This window comes from Oncorhynchus masou, chromosome 29, assembly GCF_036934945.1.
Source record: "Oncorhynchus masou masou isolate Uvic2021 chromosome 29, UVic_Omas_1.1, whole genome shotgun sequence".
In the NCBI taxonomy this organism is placed as follows: domain Eukaryota; kingdom Metazoa; phylum Chordata; class Actinopteri; order Salmoniformes; family Salmonidae; genus Oncorhynchus; species Oncorhynchus masou.
The window spans coordinates 26,096,807-26,114,828 of NC_088240.1; the positions used below are offsets into that span (position 1 = coordinate 26,096,807).

The 18,022-nt window shown below is 42.3% G+C and overlaps 1 protein-coding gene across 2 annotated transcripts in view; it reads left to right on the forward strand.

Annotated features, from left to right (window-relative positions):
- The window catches only part of LOC135519266 (zinc finger protein 385B-like), a 180,483-nt gene extending 173,721 nt beyond the window's left edge, over positions 1-6,762 (forward strand). For both annotated transcript variants that reach the window (XM_064944401.1, XM_064944400.1), the window contains exons 6-9: positions 1,987-2,367; positions 3,168-3,352; positions 3,555-3,656; positions 3,909-6,762. In XM_064944401.1, the coding sequence (XP_064800473.1) occupies positions 1,987-2,367; positions 3,168-3,352; positions 3,555-3,656; positions 3,909-4,133 (893 nt within the window). In that variant the 3' untranslated portion in view covers positions 4,134-6,762. The remainder of the gene's footprint in view (positions 1-1,986; positions 2,368-3,167; positions 3,353-3,554; positions 3,657-3,908) is intronic.
- Positions 6,763-18,022: the final 11,260 nt, after the last annotated feature.

Here is an 18,022-nt window from a genome sequence, read left to right on the forward strand (position 1 = left end):
AGCATTGAAGGTCCCCAAGAACACAGTGGCTTCCATCATTCTCAAATGGAAGAAGTTTGGAACCACCAAGAATCTTCCTAGAGCTGGCCGCTGAGCAATCGGGGGAGAAGGGCCTTGGTCAAGGAGGTGACCAAGGACACTATGCTCACTCTGATAGAGCTTCAGAGTTCCACTGTGGAGATGGGAGAACCTTCCAGAAGGACAACCATCTCTGCAGCGCTCCACAAATCAGGCCTTTATGATCCAGTCGCCAGACGGAAGCCACTCCTCGGTAAAAGGCACATGACAGTCTGCTTGGAGTTTGCCAAAAGGCACCTAAAGGTCTCTCAGACCATGAGAAACAAGATTATCTGGTCTGATGAAACCAAGATTGAACTCTTTGGCCTGAATGCTAAGCGTCACTTGTGGAGGAAACCTGGCACCATCCCTACGGTGAAGCATGGTGGTGGCAGCATCATGCTATGGGGAAGTTTTTCAGGGGCAGGGACTGGAAGACTAGTCAGGACAGAGGGAAGATGAATGAAGCAAAGTACAGAGAGATCCTTGATGAAAACGAGCCCCAGAGTGCTCAGGACCTCAGACTGGGGCGAAGGTTCACCTTCCAACAGGACAACGACCCTAAGCACACAGCCCAGACTTAAACCCAATCGAATATCTTTGGAGAGACCTGAAAATCCAAAGCTGGGACCGAGAGACTGAAAAACAGCTTCTATCTCAAGTCCATCAGACTGTTAAATAGCCGTCACTAGCACAGAGAGGCTGCTGCCTACATACAGACTTGAAATCATTGGCCACTTTTAATAAATGGAACACTTGTCATTTTAATAATGTCACTTTAATAATGTTTGCATATCTTGCATTACTTATCTCATATGTATATACTGTATTCCATACTATCTATTTAATCTTAGCCTATGCTGCTCTGACATTGCTCATCCACATATGAATATATTCTTATTCGATTCCTTTACTTAGATTTGTGTGTAGTAGGTAGTTGTTGTGAAATTGTTCGATATTACTTGTTAGATATTCCAGCACTGTCAGAACTAGAAGCACAATAATTTCACTACACTCGCAATAACATCTGCTAAACACGTGTGTGTGACCAATAACATTTGATTTGATTTGATTCAGCAATGTACTGAGTAAAGGGTCTGAATACTTATGTAAATGTGATATTTCACCTTTTGTTTCGCTAAAATGTCTAAAAACCTGTTTTTGCTTTGTGATTATGGGGTATTGTGTTTAGATTGATGAGGGGGGGAGGGAAACCATTTAATCCATTTCAGAATAAGGCTGTAACCTAACAAAATGTGGAAAACGTTAAGGGGTCTGAATACTTTCCGAATGCACTGTAGTGCACTACTTTTGACGAGAGCCCTATGTAGTGCACTACAAACTGGCTTCAAAGAGTACATAGAAGACTTTTAGTGGAAATCAGACTTAATGAAGCTAGGCTTAATGAAGCTAGGCTTACTGAAGTTTCAAACAAATATAGACCAGCGTAGTAAATGCAGGGTGTTGGATCATGGGTTTGGAGGGTGGGTGTGGCGTGTGGGAAGAGGTGTAAGGGTGGCATGGTAGAAGGGTGGAGGGATCGTGTGGGGGTGTGGGTGTTGGTTCAGGCAGCCTTGCCTTGTGGCCCTGTCCTCCATGGTGCTGTGGTACAACATAGGTATGAGTGGGTGGGCGGGACTAGGCTCTGTAACATAGACACAGGGACACATGGACACACACACACACGCAGATAGGGGTACAGAAAACACTGCCCAAAAGCTCAGTCCTGCTTCTATTGCTACTGAGCTGCTGCTGTGTGAAAAGGAACTCTCCCTCCTCCAGGGATCAGACTCTTACACAATGCGACAAAATGAAAATATGCAGAAATGTGTCACTAAAAGTTGTAATATTCCATAGCGCTCCCGGACTAACTGTCAGATGTTGTGTGTCTCTCTCTACCCCCCTCCCCTCCCTCTTTCTTGATCTCAGAGCAAATCACTGTGCCTCCCAGTGAGGCGGATAAAACCTTTGCTTCTCCAAATGATTTCGTCCCCATCATCTCCACCTCCTCCTCCCTGGCAGCATCAATGGCCATGTCTGTCCACAGCCCCTGTAATCCCGTCCTGTGTGATCCCACGCCTGCCAGCCCCCCATCAGCTACGCCAGCACAACTACAGGGGCATGTTATGAAGACTAGTAGCAGTGGCGGCAGCAGCACCAAGCCTGGGCTCGTGTCCCCCACCACTGCTGCTGCGACAGCAACTCAGCCCACGCCAGAGTCGGAGGAGGAAAAAGCCAAAAAGCTCCTGTATTGTTCGCTGTGCAAAGTGGCCGTCAACTCTCTGTCGCAGCTGGAGGCCCACAACATAGGTGTGTTCCAGCATCTGTTTCTATTTCATAAACCGCCATGTAAACATTGTGTTACTCCCTCTGAGGAGGGTGTGTGTGGTTCTGTGTGTGTGTGTGGTTCTGTGTGTGTGTGTGGTTCTGTGTGTGTGTATTTTAAGGTTACTCCCCCGAAGACTTTCAGCTTGTTCTTGTTTAGTCTCTCCTACACTCTCATTAACACCCATCTCACAACAATGTCCACAAATAACTTCACACGGCACTCTCCCTGTATACTGTATAGTGTAGTGTATACTACACATTGTAATAATTTGGGTGTAAACTGGTTTTACAAGGTCAACACTCTGTTACAAAGTAAAGAGGTTTTTGTCATGAAGATATCAAGACGTCATGGAAAATATGTCATATTTTGGTTGTTATATGGACATATTTTTTCTGGTTGTTAAAAAAAGACAACAAAACCTTTCCAGAACATATTTATACAACGAGTATACTTGACCGCAACATCACAATCGACGCCATATTGACCTTATTGTAAAAAAAAAAAAACATCATTGCTTTGAAAGCAGAAAATCACAATATGTCAGATGTTTGTTATGTAAGCTAACATTGACATGTACGTTGTTATGTAGTTATAGCGAGGTCAGAAAAAAAAAACAGTTGGAACTCAAGCTGACCAATATGAATTTTGGATCTGAAAACAAGAGCTGGTTTACTTTTAATCCTAACAAATTAGATGTTGTTCTTTTTATGTTTTACCTATGGTTATTTTCACTGCTCAATGTACTAAATTATGTTTTTGCCATTTATTTTGTCCCCTGAAGGTTCCAAGCACAAAACTATGCTTGAGGCGAGAAACGGAGCAGGTCCAATTAAGGCCTATCCCAGACCAGGCTCGAAGCTCAAAGTACAGGCCACCAACGTGCTAAAAGGTTCCGGACTACAGAACAAAACGTTCCATTGTGAGATCTGTGATGTCCACGTCAACTCAGAAATACAGCTCAAACAGGTAGTCTCTCATGACAGGCATTTGTATACCGTGCTTGTTGTCTTGTTACAGCTTGAAGGGACCTTACAAGCGTGTTAATATTGGCTCAACATAATGTGTCCCAAATGGCACCCTTTAACCTTCCTAGTGTACTGCTTTTGACTAGGGCCCATGGGATTCAGCCATGGTAACATCACTGATTTCTGTTGTTATATTTTCTTAGCACATCTCCAGCAGAAGGCACAAGGACAGAGTAGCTGGGAAACCGATGAAGCCCAAATACAGCCCTTACAACAAACAACAACGCAGCTCCACAGTCCTGGCTGTATGTATCATCTATATACCTCATCTAAAACCTTGCAGGAACCATGCTTAGACTTCAGGGATTAATAGTTAATACATTTATTGGCAGTTTCTTAAAACTGTTTCGGAATATTTATGCATCAGTGGGTTTAAAGACGCCTTCGTGCTCATGGAAAACAATAGCTTGTTTTTTTTTGTAGCTAATCAATAAGAATAATTGCTTTATAAATAGATTTGCTCCCTCATTAAACCTTTGTCCTCTCCTCTCCTCCAGGCCAAGCTGGCTCTTCAGAAGGACCTGGTGAAGCCTATCTCCCCTGCTACTTTTCTCTCCAACCCCTTCTGCCCAACAACCCTCCCCTCCATCTCCCTGCATCCGCGGCCCAACGCCTCCATCTTTCAGACTGCCGGCCTGCCAGGCTGCATGCCCTCCTTCCTCCGGGCTGCTCCAGGGCCAGTCCGGCCCACCACCGGCTCTATCCTCTTCACCCCATATTGATTCCTGGGTTTTGACACAGGGGTCGTGTTCAGTAGGCAAGGAATGGAAGAAAATGGACAGAGCCTGAGTGCAATGGGGAGGAAACTGAGCAAAACGGTGAGGTACCATCTGAGCTCGTCCAATAAGAAATGCTTGTTTTTGTCTCCCATTGCGAAAATATTTTGCTAAGGTGTACCCTAATGAACACGACCCAGTGTTTCGGTAGAGAGGGCACCAGAGGCAACACGGAGGGAAACTGACATGAGCAGAGAACCAGGGGACCTCTGACCTTGTGGAGCAGTGAGTGCACTGCATACCGGATGATGTCCTATTACATACAATACCCACCCAATGCACTGAACTGAGAGGACTACTGCACTGCGAAGCTTCAACAAACAACAGTGTATTTATTTGATTGAACTTGTTTACCTTTCTCTGGCTGCGTGCGGTTCGTGAGGTTCAGTGGGCCCGCGAAGACCACTGAGGGTCTAAGTATTGGATTCTTGTGGTATAATAAAGAGAATCAAACTGCTTCCTGAATGACTTGAATACCCATAGTCTTCCTATTTGATCAAATAGTTCTAGCTGCGTGTGTTTGACAGTGTTTATCATAACAGCCCCCAGACAGAAGGACAGTCATACCTGATTCACACTATAGAGCCGACCTGAACCATACTGAGCTGGCTTGAATATTTTCTTCTCACATTGTCCTTTCCAGCACGGTTCCAGCAACTATGGTGGATGCATAACCAGACCCGAGCAGCTTGGATCTGCTTGGTCTGGCCCAGTAGTGTGAAATCAGTCAAATGTTTCAGTTGTTGCTTGATGTCAGTGACTGTAACACAGTAATGCAGTTTTGGTCTCTATTCTGTCTGTATTATGTAAGTCAATAAGCTGAATCTCTACACCACAACTCTTCTTATCATCAAACAGTCTGTGTTATTGGTTTTACTTTACTTCTGATGCAGCAACTTACAGTAGACAGCCATAGTAACAAATCATTTAGTAACAGTGTTCTCATTGCCCCCACTTCAGAGAGAGAAACCATTCTCTTGGTTTCTTAATGAGGGCCGAATCTTAACCTGAGATGCATTGATGTCAACAGGAGACTTCAAGTCTCTTCAAGAACATGTTAGTTAAGTGTGCAGAGCTCAAGTCAGGATTAGACCCTTACAGTACTTTGTTTCTGCGGTATATCATGTAATCATCGGTCACTATTTTCTAAGAGGAAAGGTAGAATCTATTAGTGTTCATCATTTGTATCCAGGGATGAGGTCTGTTACATTTCCAAACCGTGAATTCAGGAATTAAACTTCAGTTCATTTCAGTTTGCTGACTGAATTGACTGAATTGAAATGAAACTGATGTTAACCTGTTTGCATCACCCTGTTGTTTGGCAGGGTTACCATGGGCCTTTCATTTATATCTATGTAATATCCCTAGTTTTAAACGATGCTGCAATATGTTGCGGCTCTCTGATGCAATAATGTACAGAGCATTGTATTGGTACAGTTTATTCTCTGTAGTGTATAATGTATTGTTCCCTTTCCACGTTAAAATACTAGTTATGGAGAGCAACAGAGAGACAGACAGAGGTATTTGTATTTTTTAAGTAAAAGAAAACAACAATCCACTCGAACATGAAAGAATGACAGTTGTTTTCGAGATGGTGGGATGACTTCTGAACCAATATAGGAGACTGTACATTGAAATTGAAATCTACCTTTTAAAATAAAGTAATATATTTGGATGATTTGCTTCCATATTGAAATTGTATTTTACACAAATGAAAAATAACTTTAAATTATTTAATTATGAACTGAATTTAGTTTATGAAGGAGACCTGACGAAGATATTGTCAATAAAAGGCATGTTGAAATGAAAGAGATATAAGATCGTCATATCGTCTTCTGCTCCCTGCCCTCTGCTCCCTGCTCCCTGCCCTCTGCTCCCTGCCCTCTGCTCCCTGCCCTCTGCTCCTTGCCCTCTGCTCCCTGCCCTCTGCTCCTTGCCCTCTGCTCCCTGCCCTCTGCTCCCTGCCCTCTGCTCCTTGCCCCCTGCTCCCTGCCCTCTGCTCCCTGCCCTCTGCTCCCTGCCCTCTGCTTCTTTCCCTCTGCTCCCTGCCCTCTGCTCTCTGCTCCCTGCCCTCTGCTCCCTGCTCCCTGCCCTCTGCTCCTTTCCCTCTGCTCCCTGCCCTCTGCTCTCTGCTCCCTGCCCTCTGCTCCCTGCCCTCTGGTCCCTGCTCCCTGCCCTCTGCTCCCTGCCTTCTGCTCCCTGCCCTCTGCTCCTTTCCCTCTGCTCCCTGCCCTCTGCTCTCTGCTCCCTGCCCTCTGCTCCCTACCCTCTGCTCCTTTCCCTCTGCTCCCTGCCCTCTGCTCCCTGCCCTCTGCTCCTTTCCCTCTGCTCCCTGCCCTCTGCTCCTTTTCCTCTTCTCCCTGCCCTCTGCTCCCTGCCCTCTGCTCCCTGCCCTCTGCTCCCTGCCCTCTGCTCCCTGCTCTCTGTAAACATGTACAGTATTTATTTTCAGATGATTTTCTATGATGTGATTGAGGCATAAATTAAGTTTTATTTGATATATGTGGTTGTATTATCATTTGTTTGTTTGTTAAACATTTTGTTTGTCTTATTAAATACCCAAACGTATCACTTATATTGAGTTATTGATTAATCTTTTGTAGGACTAATAACTTAATCAGTCTATATGTTTAAGATATTTGTAAACGTTTATAAAAGCATTACTCTCAATTGAAAAACACATTTTTAGGGAAGACTGATTACTCAGTTAGTCGACGTTTAAGGCATTATGAAAGGTTTATAGAATAAAGCACAACTCTTAATCATTTACATTAATTATATACAATTTAGGTTTTTATATCATGCCCTATTCATACAATTTTAATGATTCGATTACATAGATATTGAAGTTAATACTCAGAATATGAAGTTATCTAATCTGGACCATATTGTTCACTATGCCAGAGGCAGCGTACAGTATGTCCAGCTATATTCAATTTGCCTCGTTTAGATGTTGTTTGAATCAGGTAATAAACAACACTGTCTAACATATGTTAATTTGTTTACATTTTATTTTGATTTATTTTATCTTTATTAAACTAGGCAAATCAGTTAAGAACAAATTATTTTTTACAATGAAGGTCTACCCCGGCCAAACCGTCACCCGGACGACGCTGGGACTCACTATCACGGCCGGTTGTGATACAGCCTGGAATTGAACCTTTGTCTGTGGTGACCACTCTAGCATTGCAATGAAGTGCCTTAGACCGCTGAACCAGTCGGGATCCCGTCATCACTTATGCATCAATAGATTTCAGTCTATATCAATTCATACATTTTATTTGTTTGTTATTCATAATGGTACAATTTAAATCATTGCAAAAGTACCAGTTTTAGTTAATAATATACTTTTACAGATATGTACAGTCACAAGCTTTCACCTATATAAGCTACCAACAATAAGGATTGGCCACAATAGTTGAATTTGCTGTTTGCCTAAATGAAACCCCCAAAAATGATGAGTTAATTTGTGCTTATTGACATTCATATTGCACTGTATAGTGATTTCCCACAGTCAAAGTTCAGCAATAAGAGCTACGACGTTGACATTTGTGTAATCTCTTCACCGTTGTGTTCTGTGGGTGTCAATGAGTAGACTGATACCCCATTTCATGGATCCACAATCTATAGGTAAGGCTGAACAGTGAAATATAAGAGTGCGGAAGTTTACATATCCATTTTAACGGATTGTTACTTTTTTTGTTAAATTAACTAATTATTGTATTTTGTTGAATTTATATAAAAACCCTCCACCCTTGTTTAGCATTATCTAGTCCAAATATGGCATGATTCCACTATTTGTATCCGTTTGCATCTCCTTCAATAAGGGGCTTTTATTTTGAAGGTGAAGTGCAAATTCCGCTACAGTGGATAATGGTTTTTGCTATGAGAATTGATACTCCACTACCCTTCCATTTCCTCAGTGATGTCTGTATCAGACTGTCATTCTGGTATGTTTATATAAGTTATAATAAGTACACATATGTCATGAGTTCATTTAGGACTACCAAGGACAGCTGCAACATGACACTGATGAATAAGCCTGGTCTTATTACATGGCTTTAGCTCACATATGACACAGGGTAAGTATAACGATAACTGATTGATGGCTAACCCATCCTTGGCTCTGAGGGAAAGGACAAAGAAAGTGCATTTAAAATGACAGACTGCTCTATGAGCGACCTGTCTGCTATGTAATTATAGAAAGATGTCATACATCAAGTATCAATTCCATATAAGGTGTTCTCTGGTACTAAACACACATGTTGTCAGGTGATGATTTGTAACCGATACAGTAGGGATTTACGACATGATGACAAAGCTTCAGAGTATTAATGTCAAGATCATCAAAAATCAAACAAAGAAATGCTGAGAAAATAAAAATATACCCTGGATTAAATGTCTTTATACCGCAGACAGACACACATAGCACAATGCAACCATCAAGGCCTTTAAGAGACCATGAATGTTTTTCCCTACGTACATTATTCTAGTTGACACTTCATATCCAATCAACATCATTTCACCATTATTCTTCCACTATTCTTTATCTTATTACCATGTGGGGTGGCATAGTAAACAGAAGTTACTCATTCAATGAAACCTGTGCTTGTGGTGGAATGAGGAGGACAGACAGAATGTATTCGAGTTTTTCTTGTTGAATTAAGATAATAATTGTATGACTCGCATGGGTGCCAAATTGAAACAAACACCATTCGATTCTGTCATTTCCTTTGTCCTTTTGTCTGTGCCAGTAATACCAGGTCAACCGTATCAAATGTGACATCGTCAACACAGTTTCCATAAATACCCACAGACACCCAGCGCCTCTGAAGTAATGTCTCAGGAACATTATCGACCATAGAACCCAGTCATCCCGATGCCAGACGTGAGTGTATGAGAGCTGGAAATCTTGCAGTCATGGACATAGGGATTTCATCTGCCAAATGAATACTGTTGATATCTTCGAAATCACACACACACACACACACACACACACACACACATACACACACACACACACAAAAAGAAATGCAAGACTAATAAGAGTCCACTTGTACTTGAACTGTCCCGTAGTAGATTGGATAGAGATCCCTATAACTGTAATTATGATACATGTACTGTATAGGGAATGTGGCTACTTTATCAAAACATGCAAGGTGTCATTACATAATGTTTGCTCAACACTGCATATTTAGTCACTTCTCCCAATACAGCGATATATAATTCTAGCTTTCTGATCAGTGTTGAAAATGTTGTATAAAGCCTAGTTTGCTTGGCAGGTATTACTCATATGAGTTGAGCCTACTGCCTCATCTGTCACGACTTCCGCCGAAGTCGGGTCCTCTCCTTGTTCGGGCGGCGCAAGGCAGTCGGCGTCGCCGGTCTACTAGCCATCGTTGATCCACTTTTCATTTTCCATTTGTTTTGTCTTGTTTTTCCTCACACCTGGTTTCAAAACCCTCATTTACTTGTTGTGTATTTAACCCTCTGTTCCCCCCATGTCTTTGTGTGGGATTGTTTATTGTAGTGCTTGTGCACGTTCCCCGTAAGCGCATGACGGGTTATTTTTGTGTCTATTTATCTTGTTGTTCTGGATGACGTTGGTTTTTGCTTAATAAATCTCCAGTTATTACCCAGTTCTGCTCTCCTGCGCCTGACTTCTCTGCCGCTAATTACGCACCCTGCTACATCATCTGAGATAACTAAGTAACTACAAATCAAATCAAATCAAATGTATTTGTCACATACACATGGTTAGCAGATGTTAATGCGAGTGTAGCGAAATGCTTGTGCTTCTAGTTCCGACAATGCAGTAATAACCAACGAGTAATCTAACCTAACAATTCCAAAACTACTACCTTATACACACAAGTGTAAAGGGATACAGAATATGTACATAAAGATATATGAATGAGTGATGGTACAGAATGGCATAGACAAGATGCAGTAGATGGTATCGAGTACAGTATATACATATGAGATGAGTAATAGGTATGTAAACAAAGTGGCATAGTTTAAAGTGGCTAGTGATACATGTATTACATAGAGATGCAGTAGATGATATAGAGTACAGTATATATAAATACATATGAGATGAGTAATGTAGGGTATGTAAACATTATATTAAGTAGCATTGTTAAAAGTGGCTAGTGATATATTTTCCATCAATTCCCATTATTAAAGTGGCTGGAGTTGAGTCAGTGTGTTGGCAGCAGCCACTCAATGTTAGTGGTGGCTGTTTAACAGTCTGATGGCCTTGAGATAGAAGCTGTTTTTCAGTCCCTGCTTTGATGTACCTGTACTGACCTCGCCTTCTGGATGATAGCAGGGTGAACAGGCAATGGCTCGGGTGGTTGTTGTCCTTGATGATCTTTATGGCCTTCCTGTGACATCGGGTGGTGTAGGTGTCCTGGAGGGCAGGTAGTTTGCCCCCGGTGATGCGTTGTGCAGACCTCACTACCCTCTGGAGAGCCTTACGGTTGTGGGCGGCGCAGTTGCCATACCAGGCAGTGATACAGCCCGACAGGATGCTCTCGATTGTGCATCTGTAGAAGTTTGTGAGTGCTTTTGGTGACAAGCCAAATTTCTTCAGCCTCCTGAGGTTGAAGAGGCGCTGCTGCGCCTTCTTCATGACACTGTCTGTGTGGGTGGACCAATTCAGTTTGTCTGTGATGTGTACAACGAGGAACTTAAAACTTACTACCCTCTCCACTACTGTCCCATGGATAGGGGGGTGCTCCCTCTGCTGTTTCCTGAAGTCCACAATCATCTCCTTTGTTTTGTTGACGTTGAGTGTGAGGTTATTTTCCTGACACCACACTCCGAGGGCCCTCACCTCCTCCCTGTAGACCGTCTCGTCGTTATTGGTAATCAAGCCTACCAATGTAGTGTCGTCCGCAAACTTGATGATTGAGTTGGAGGCGTGCATGGACACACAGTCATGGGTGAACAGGGAGTACAGGAGAGGGCTGAGAACGCACCCTTGTGGGGCCCCAGTGTTGAGGATCAGCGGGGTGGAGATGTTGTTACCTACCCTCACCACCTGGGGGCGGCCCGTCAGGAAGTCCGGTACCCAGTTCCACAGGGCAGGGTCGAGCCCCAGGGTCTCAAGCTTGATGACTAGTTTGGAGGGAACTATGGTGTTAAATGCTGAGCTGTAGTCGATGAACAGCATTCTCACATAGGTATTCCTCTTGTCCAGATGGGTTAGGGCAGTGTGCAGTGTGGTTGAGATTGCGTCGTCTGTGGAACTATTTGGGCAGTAAGCAAATTGGAGTGGGTCTAGGGTGTCAGGTAGGGTGGAGGTGATATGGTCCTTGACTAGTCTCTCAACACACTTCATGATGACGGAAGTGAGTGCTACTCAGTTACCTTAGCTTCGTTTTGCTCAGTTACCTTAGCTTTCTTGGGAACAGGGACGATGGTGGCCCTCTTGAAGCATGTGGGAACAGCAGACGAGGATAAGGATTGATTGAATATGTCCGTAAACACACCAGCCAGCTGGTCTGCGCATGTCCTGAGGACGCGGCTGGGGATGCCGTCTGGGCCTGCAGCCTTGTGAGGGTTAACACGTTTAAATATTTTACTCACCTCGGCTGCAGTGAAGGAGAGTCCGCAGGTTTTGGTTGCGGGCCGTGTCAGTGGCACTGTATTGTCCTCAAAGCGGGCAAAAAAGTTATTTAGTCTGTCTGGGAGCAAGACATCCTGGTCTGCGACGGGGCTGGTTTTCTTTTTGTCGTCCGTGATTGACTGTAGACCCTGCCACATACAGTGCCTTGCGAAAGTATTCGGCCCCCTTGAACTTTGCGACCTTTTGCCACATTTCAGGCTTCAAACATAAAGATATAAAACTGTATTTTTTTGTGAAGAATCAACAACAAGTGGGACACAATCATGAAGTGGAACGACATTTATTGGATATTTCAAACTTTTTTAACAAATCAAAAACTGAAACATTGGACATTCCATCTGTTTGGTCGACACAGGGGACTGACAGCAATTAAAGTATCTACAGTACACGTCCAAACAACCATAGGAGACTGCCAGAGGAACAATAGTCACAGTGGGCCTTGTCGCTTCATCTCATCATAAGCAAGTTTTATTTTATACACTGCCCTTCATATCAAAATGAATATGTCATGATATAGATATGTAGATGTGGTATTTAAAGCACTAATACTGCTTTTGTAAGTTAGTTAGTACTTAGGGTCAGAATAACAGTCAGCATGTTGCTTCATAAAAATACACAAGATACTTCAGTGAACAAATCTATATGTCTGCCCTGAATAAGATCTGCAACGGCTCCTGAATTACTGCATGTGAGCAGGGAACATTTTGTCACAGCTTTTAATAGAAATTGGACAGGCAGAGACATCTAGTGGTTCTTCTTAGACACATTCAATCTTAATGAGTAAGAGTATTACCATAGAAAACACATATAACATTGAATTTATTTAAATTAAGGGACCATATGCCAAGAATCAATATTGTTGGGACAAAGTTTGATTGTTGGGAATTGGGAGGACTTTTTCAAAACATACATTTTCATTATGTATCAGAGGAAAACACTTGTCTCTGTGTTTCTTATTCTCAATCAGTTGCATCTGAAAGACGAATACACAATTACACATTCATGAATGCATTTATAATTATTACTATAGTAATTATTATTACTTTTTATTAGAGATAAAACAATCTATTAATCACGATCTATAGATAGAGGCAAACTTTGCTCACCCACTGGTGACAGAACTTAATTGATAGCCATCTGCTTTAGGAAGGGTTGTAGCTGCAGTTTATAACTATTTACAGTTGAAGTCGAAAGTTTACATACACTTAGGTTGGAGTCATTTAAACTCGTTTTTCAACCACTCCACAAATTTCTTGTTAACAACCTATAGTTTTGGCAAGTCAGTTAGTATGCTGTTTCCTCCAGATTTGCACTTTTCTCACCAAAGTACGTTCATCTCTAGGAGACAGAACTTCCTGAGTGGTATGACGGCTGCGTGGTCCCATGGTGTTTATACTTGCGTACTATTGTTTGTACAGATGAACGCGATACCTTCAGGCATTTGGAAATTGCTCCCAAGGATGAACCAGACTTGTGGAGGTCTACAATTCTTTTTCTGGGGTCTTGGCTGATTTCTTTTGATTTTCCCATGATGTCAAGCAAAGAGGCACTGAGTTTGAAGGTAGGCCTTGAAATACATCCACAGGTACACCTCCAATTTACTCAAATTATGTCAATTAGCCTATCAGAAGCTTCTAAAGCCATGACATAATTTTCTTGAATTTTCCAAGCTGTTTAAAGCCACAGTCAACTTAGTGTATGTAAACTTCTGACCCACTGGAATTGTGATACAGTGAATTATAAGTGAAATGTTGCAACAGCGAGAGCATCCTGACTGGTTGCATCACTGCCTGGTATGGCAATTGCTTGGCCTCCGACCGCAAGGCACTTCAGAGGGTAGTGTGTACGGCTCAGTACATCCCTGGGGCTAAGCTGCCTGCCATCCAGGACCTCTACACCAGGCGGTGTCAAAGGAAGGCCATAAAAATTGTCAAAGACCCCAGCCACCCCAGTTATAGACCGTTCTCTCTACTACCGCATGGCAAGCGGTACCAGAGAGCCAAGTCTAGGACAAAAAGGCTTCTCAACAGTTTTACCCCCAAGCCATAAGACTCCTGAACAGGTAATCAAATGGCTACCCAGACTATTTGCATTGTGTGCCTCCTCCCAACCCCTCTTTTACGCTGCTGCTATTCTCTGTTTATCATATATTCACATTCACTTTAACTATACATTCATGTACATATGTACATACTACCTCAATTGGCCCGACCAACCATTGCTCCCGCACATTGGCTAACCGGGCTATCTGCATTGTGTCCCGCCACCCGCCAACCCCTCTTTATGCTACTGCTACTCTCTGTTCATCACATATGCATAGTCACTTTAACCATATCTACATGTACATACTACCTCAATAAGCCTGACTAACTGACTAGCCTCGCTACTGTATATAACCTTGCTACTGTTTTTCACTGTCTTTTTATTGTTTTGTATTTCTTTACTTACCTATTGTTTACCTAATATCATTCTTGCACTATTGGTTAGAGCCTGTAAGTAAGCATTTCACTGTAAGGTGTACACCTGTTGTATTCGGCGCACATGACAAATAAACTTTGATTTGATTTGAAATAATCTGTCTGTAAACAATTCCTGGAAACATTTCTTGTGTCATGCACAAAGTAGTTGTCCTAATCGACTTGCCAAAACTATAGTTTGTTAACAAGAAAAAAATGAGTTTTAGTGATTCCAATCTAAGTGTATGTAAACTTCCGACTTCAACTGTATATACATGATTTGATTCCCTTCAATTCAAATGTATGCCAACCCGGAGGCCTAAATCCAACCCTAAAATGAGATGAGGATCCCACTGCAGTCAATGCATAGGCGATCCAATTAACTTTAATTTACAGTTTTACTCTGTGTTCAAGTAGACATAGTTATCAATACTTTGTTTCTTTGTTGCTATTGTTACGTTTCGAACACACCGACAGCGTATTGCGCAAAATAGTACACAGCATCATCTGGATATGTATGCAAAAAAAAAAATCAACATTCACCTTCTGCTGCCATTTCTGTCAAGCCGTATACACATAGTTTGACGCATATGTTTGATAAATCCAACATATGCACCACACCGAACGCACTGCAACTGCCTCTGCAGCGCAATGCTGCAAGGCAAACACAGCTTTTCATTGTAAATGAATGTAATTCTGGTGTACCAAAATGCAATGACGCCGTCAGTGTGTTCGAAGCATTAGCCATTCAAAATGTACAGGCCGGCAGTGTTGATTTTGTTGTGAGGTAGCCTTAATATAAAAAGTCTAAGCCGTTGGGGGGAGGGTTCTACAAAGCTAACATATGGAATTGTTTTAAGACGGTCATGCCATCGATCATTTAGCTATTTGATTTAGAATTTTAGGACCCCTTTAGGTATCCCAAAAAAGGAAATGATTTGATAAAATCTTGAATTTGCCCTTTACTACTATAGCCTTTAGACCCACATTGAATTACACAGGAGGTTGATGGAATCTTAATTGGGGAGGACAGGTTTGTTATAATAGCTGGAGCAGAATCAGCGGAATGGTATCAAATACATCAAACACATGGTTTCCATTTGCTCCGTTCCATCCGTTATTATGAGCCGTCCTCCCCTCAGCAGCCTCCACTGATTGAATAACAGATTCAAAAAATGTATCATAAGGAATAAGATTTTGAAGTGTCTGTCCTCTAGGAGATATAAGAAAGCTCAATTATTTTTTCACATTTTATTTACACATATTTAACTCCTTATTTTTGTTGGCACAAAACTACCTCCATACTTCTATTAATTTGTATTGGTTAGCTTCAGACGACAGTCTCATATTTCCTTTGTGAGATTATCATCTTTCCATAGAGTGGTCATATTAGTTGTGTAGGCCAAACCATTCGGACAGCACAGTTGTTTTCCTGAGATGACCAATTTTCAGGATGGCTCATGGTCTGACAAATACTACTGTAGCTCAGCCAACTTCCTCCGCAGATGAGGAAGGTCGACATCGGCGGATGCAGTGGATTGCGACACAGCCCATGCAAGAAAACAGATACTGTATCTTACAACAGGTGTAAACCTTTTTAATTTTTTATTTTATTTCACCTCTATTTAACCAGGTAGGCCAGTTGAGAACAAGTTCTCATTTACAACTGCGACCTGGCCAAGATAAAGCAAAGCATTGTGACAAAAACAACAACAAACACAGAGTTACACAAACAAACGTACAGTCAATAACACAATAGAAAAAGTGAAAAATCCATGTACCGTGTAGAAGAGTAGGGAGGTAAGGCAATAAATAGGCCGTAGAGGCGAAATAATTACAATTTAGCATTAACACTGGAGTGATAGATGTGCAGAAGAGGAATGTGCAAGTAGAGATACAGAGGTGCAAAAGGGCAAGAGAGTAAGTAATAATATGGGGATGAGGTAGTTGTGTGTGCTATTTACAGATTGGGTGTGTACAGGTATGTACAGATACAGTAAGCTGCTCTGACAACTGATGCTTAAAGTTAGAGAGGGAGATATAAGACTCCAGCATCAGTGATTTTTGCAATTCCTTCCAGTCATTGGCAGCAGAGAACTGGAAGGAAAGGCGGCCAAAGTATGTGTTGGCTTTGGGGATGACCAGTGAAATATACCTGCTGGAGCTTGCTAGCGTGCTACGGGTGGGTGTTGCTATGGTGACCAGTGAGCTGAGATAAGGCAGGGCTTTACCTAGCAAAAACGTATAGATGACCTGGAGCCTGTGGCTTTGGCGACGAATATGTAGTGAGTGCCAGCCAACGAGAGCATACAGGTCACAGTGGTGGGCAGTAAATGGGGCTTTGGTGACAGATCCGTTCTGACCTTTATTTCCTTTGTTTTGTCATTATTTTGTATGGTCAGGGCGTGAGTTGGGGTGGGCAGTCTATGTTTGTTTTTCTATGATTTGGGTATTTCTATGTTTCGGCCTAGTATGGTTCTCAATCAGAGGCAGGTGTCATTAGTTGTCTCTGATTGAGAATCATACTTAGGTAGCCTGGGTTTCACTGTGTGTTTGTGGGTGATTGTTCCTGTCTTTGTGTTTGCACCAGATAGGGCTGGTTTAGGTTTTCATGTTTATTGTTTTGTTAGTCTGTTCATGTGTAGAGTCTTTATTAAAGTACCATGAATAACCATCACGCTGCGTTTTGGTCCACCTCTCCTTCACCAAAAGAAAACCGTTACAACGAATGACATTGTGATAGACTACATCCAGTTTGCTGAGAAGAGTGTTGGAGGCTATTTTGTAAATGACATCGCCGTGAAATCAAATTGAATCAAATGTACAGTGCCTTGCGAAAGTATTCGGCCCCCTTGAACTTTGCGACCTTTTGCCACATTTCAGGCTTCAAACATAAAGATATAAAACTGTATTTTTTTGTGAAGAATCAACAACAAGTGGGACACAATCATGAAGTGGAACGACATTTATCGGATATTTCAAACTTTTTTAACAAATCAAAAACTGAAAAATTGGGCGTGCAAAATTATTCAGCCCCTTTACTTTCAGTGCAGCAAACTCTCTCCAGAAGTTCAGTGAGGATCTCTGAATGATCCAATGTTGACCTAAATGACTAATGATGATAAATACAATCCACCTGTGTGTAATCAAGTCTCTGTATAAATGCACCTGCACTGTGATAGTCTCAGAGGTCCGTTAAAAGCGCAGAGAGCATCATGAAGAACAAGGCTCACACCAGGCAGGTCCGAGATACTGTTGTGAAGACGTTTAAAGCCGGATTTGGATACCATAAGATTTCCCAAGCTTTAAACATCCCAAGGAGCACTGTGCAAGCAATAATATTGAAATGGAAGGAGTATCAGACCACTGCAAATCTAACAAGACCTGGCCGTCCCTCTAAACTTTCAGCTCATACAAGGAGAAGACTGATCAGAGATGCAGCCAAGAGGCCCATGATCACTCTGGATGAACTGCAGAGATCTACAGCTGGGGTGGGAGACTCTGTCCATAGGACAACAATCAGTCGTATATTGCACAAATCTGGCCTTTATGGAAGAGTGGCAAGACGAAAGCCATTTCTTAAAGATATCCATAAAAAGTGTTGTTTAAAGTTTTCCACAAGCCACCTGGGAGACACACCAAACATGTGGAAGAAGGTGCTCTGGTCAGATGAAACCAAAATTGAACTTTTTGGCAACAATGCAAAACGTTATGTTTGGCGTAAAAGCAACACAGCTCATCACCCT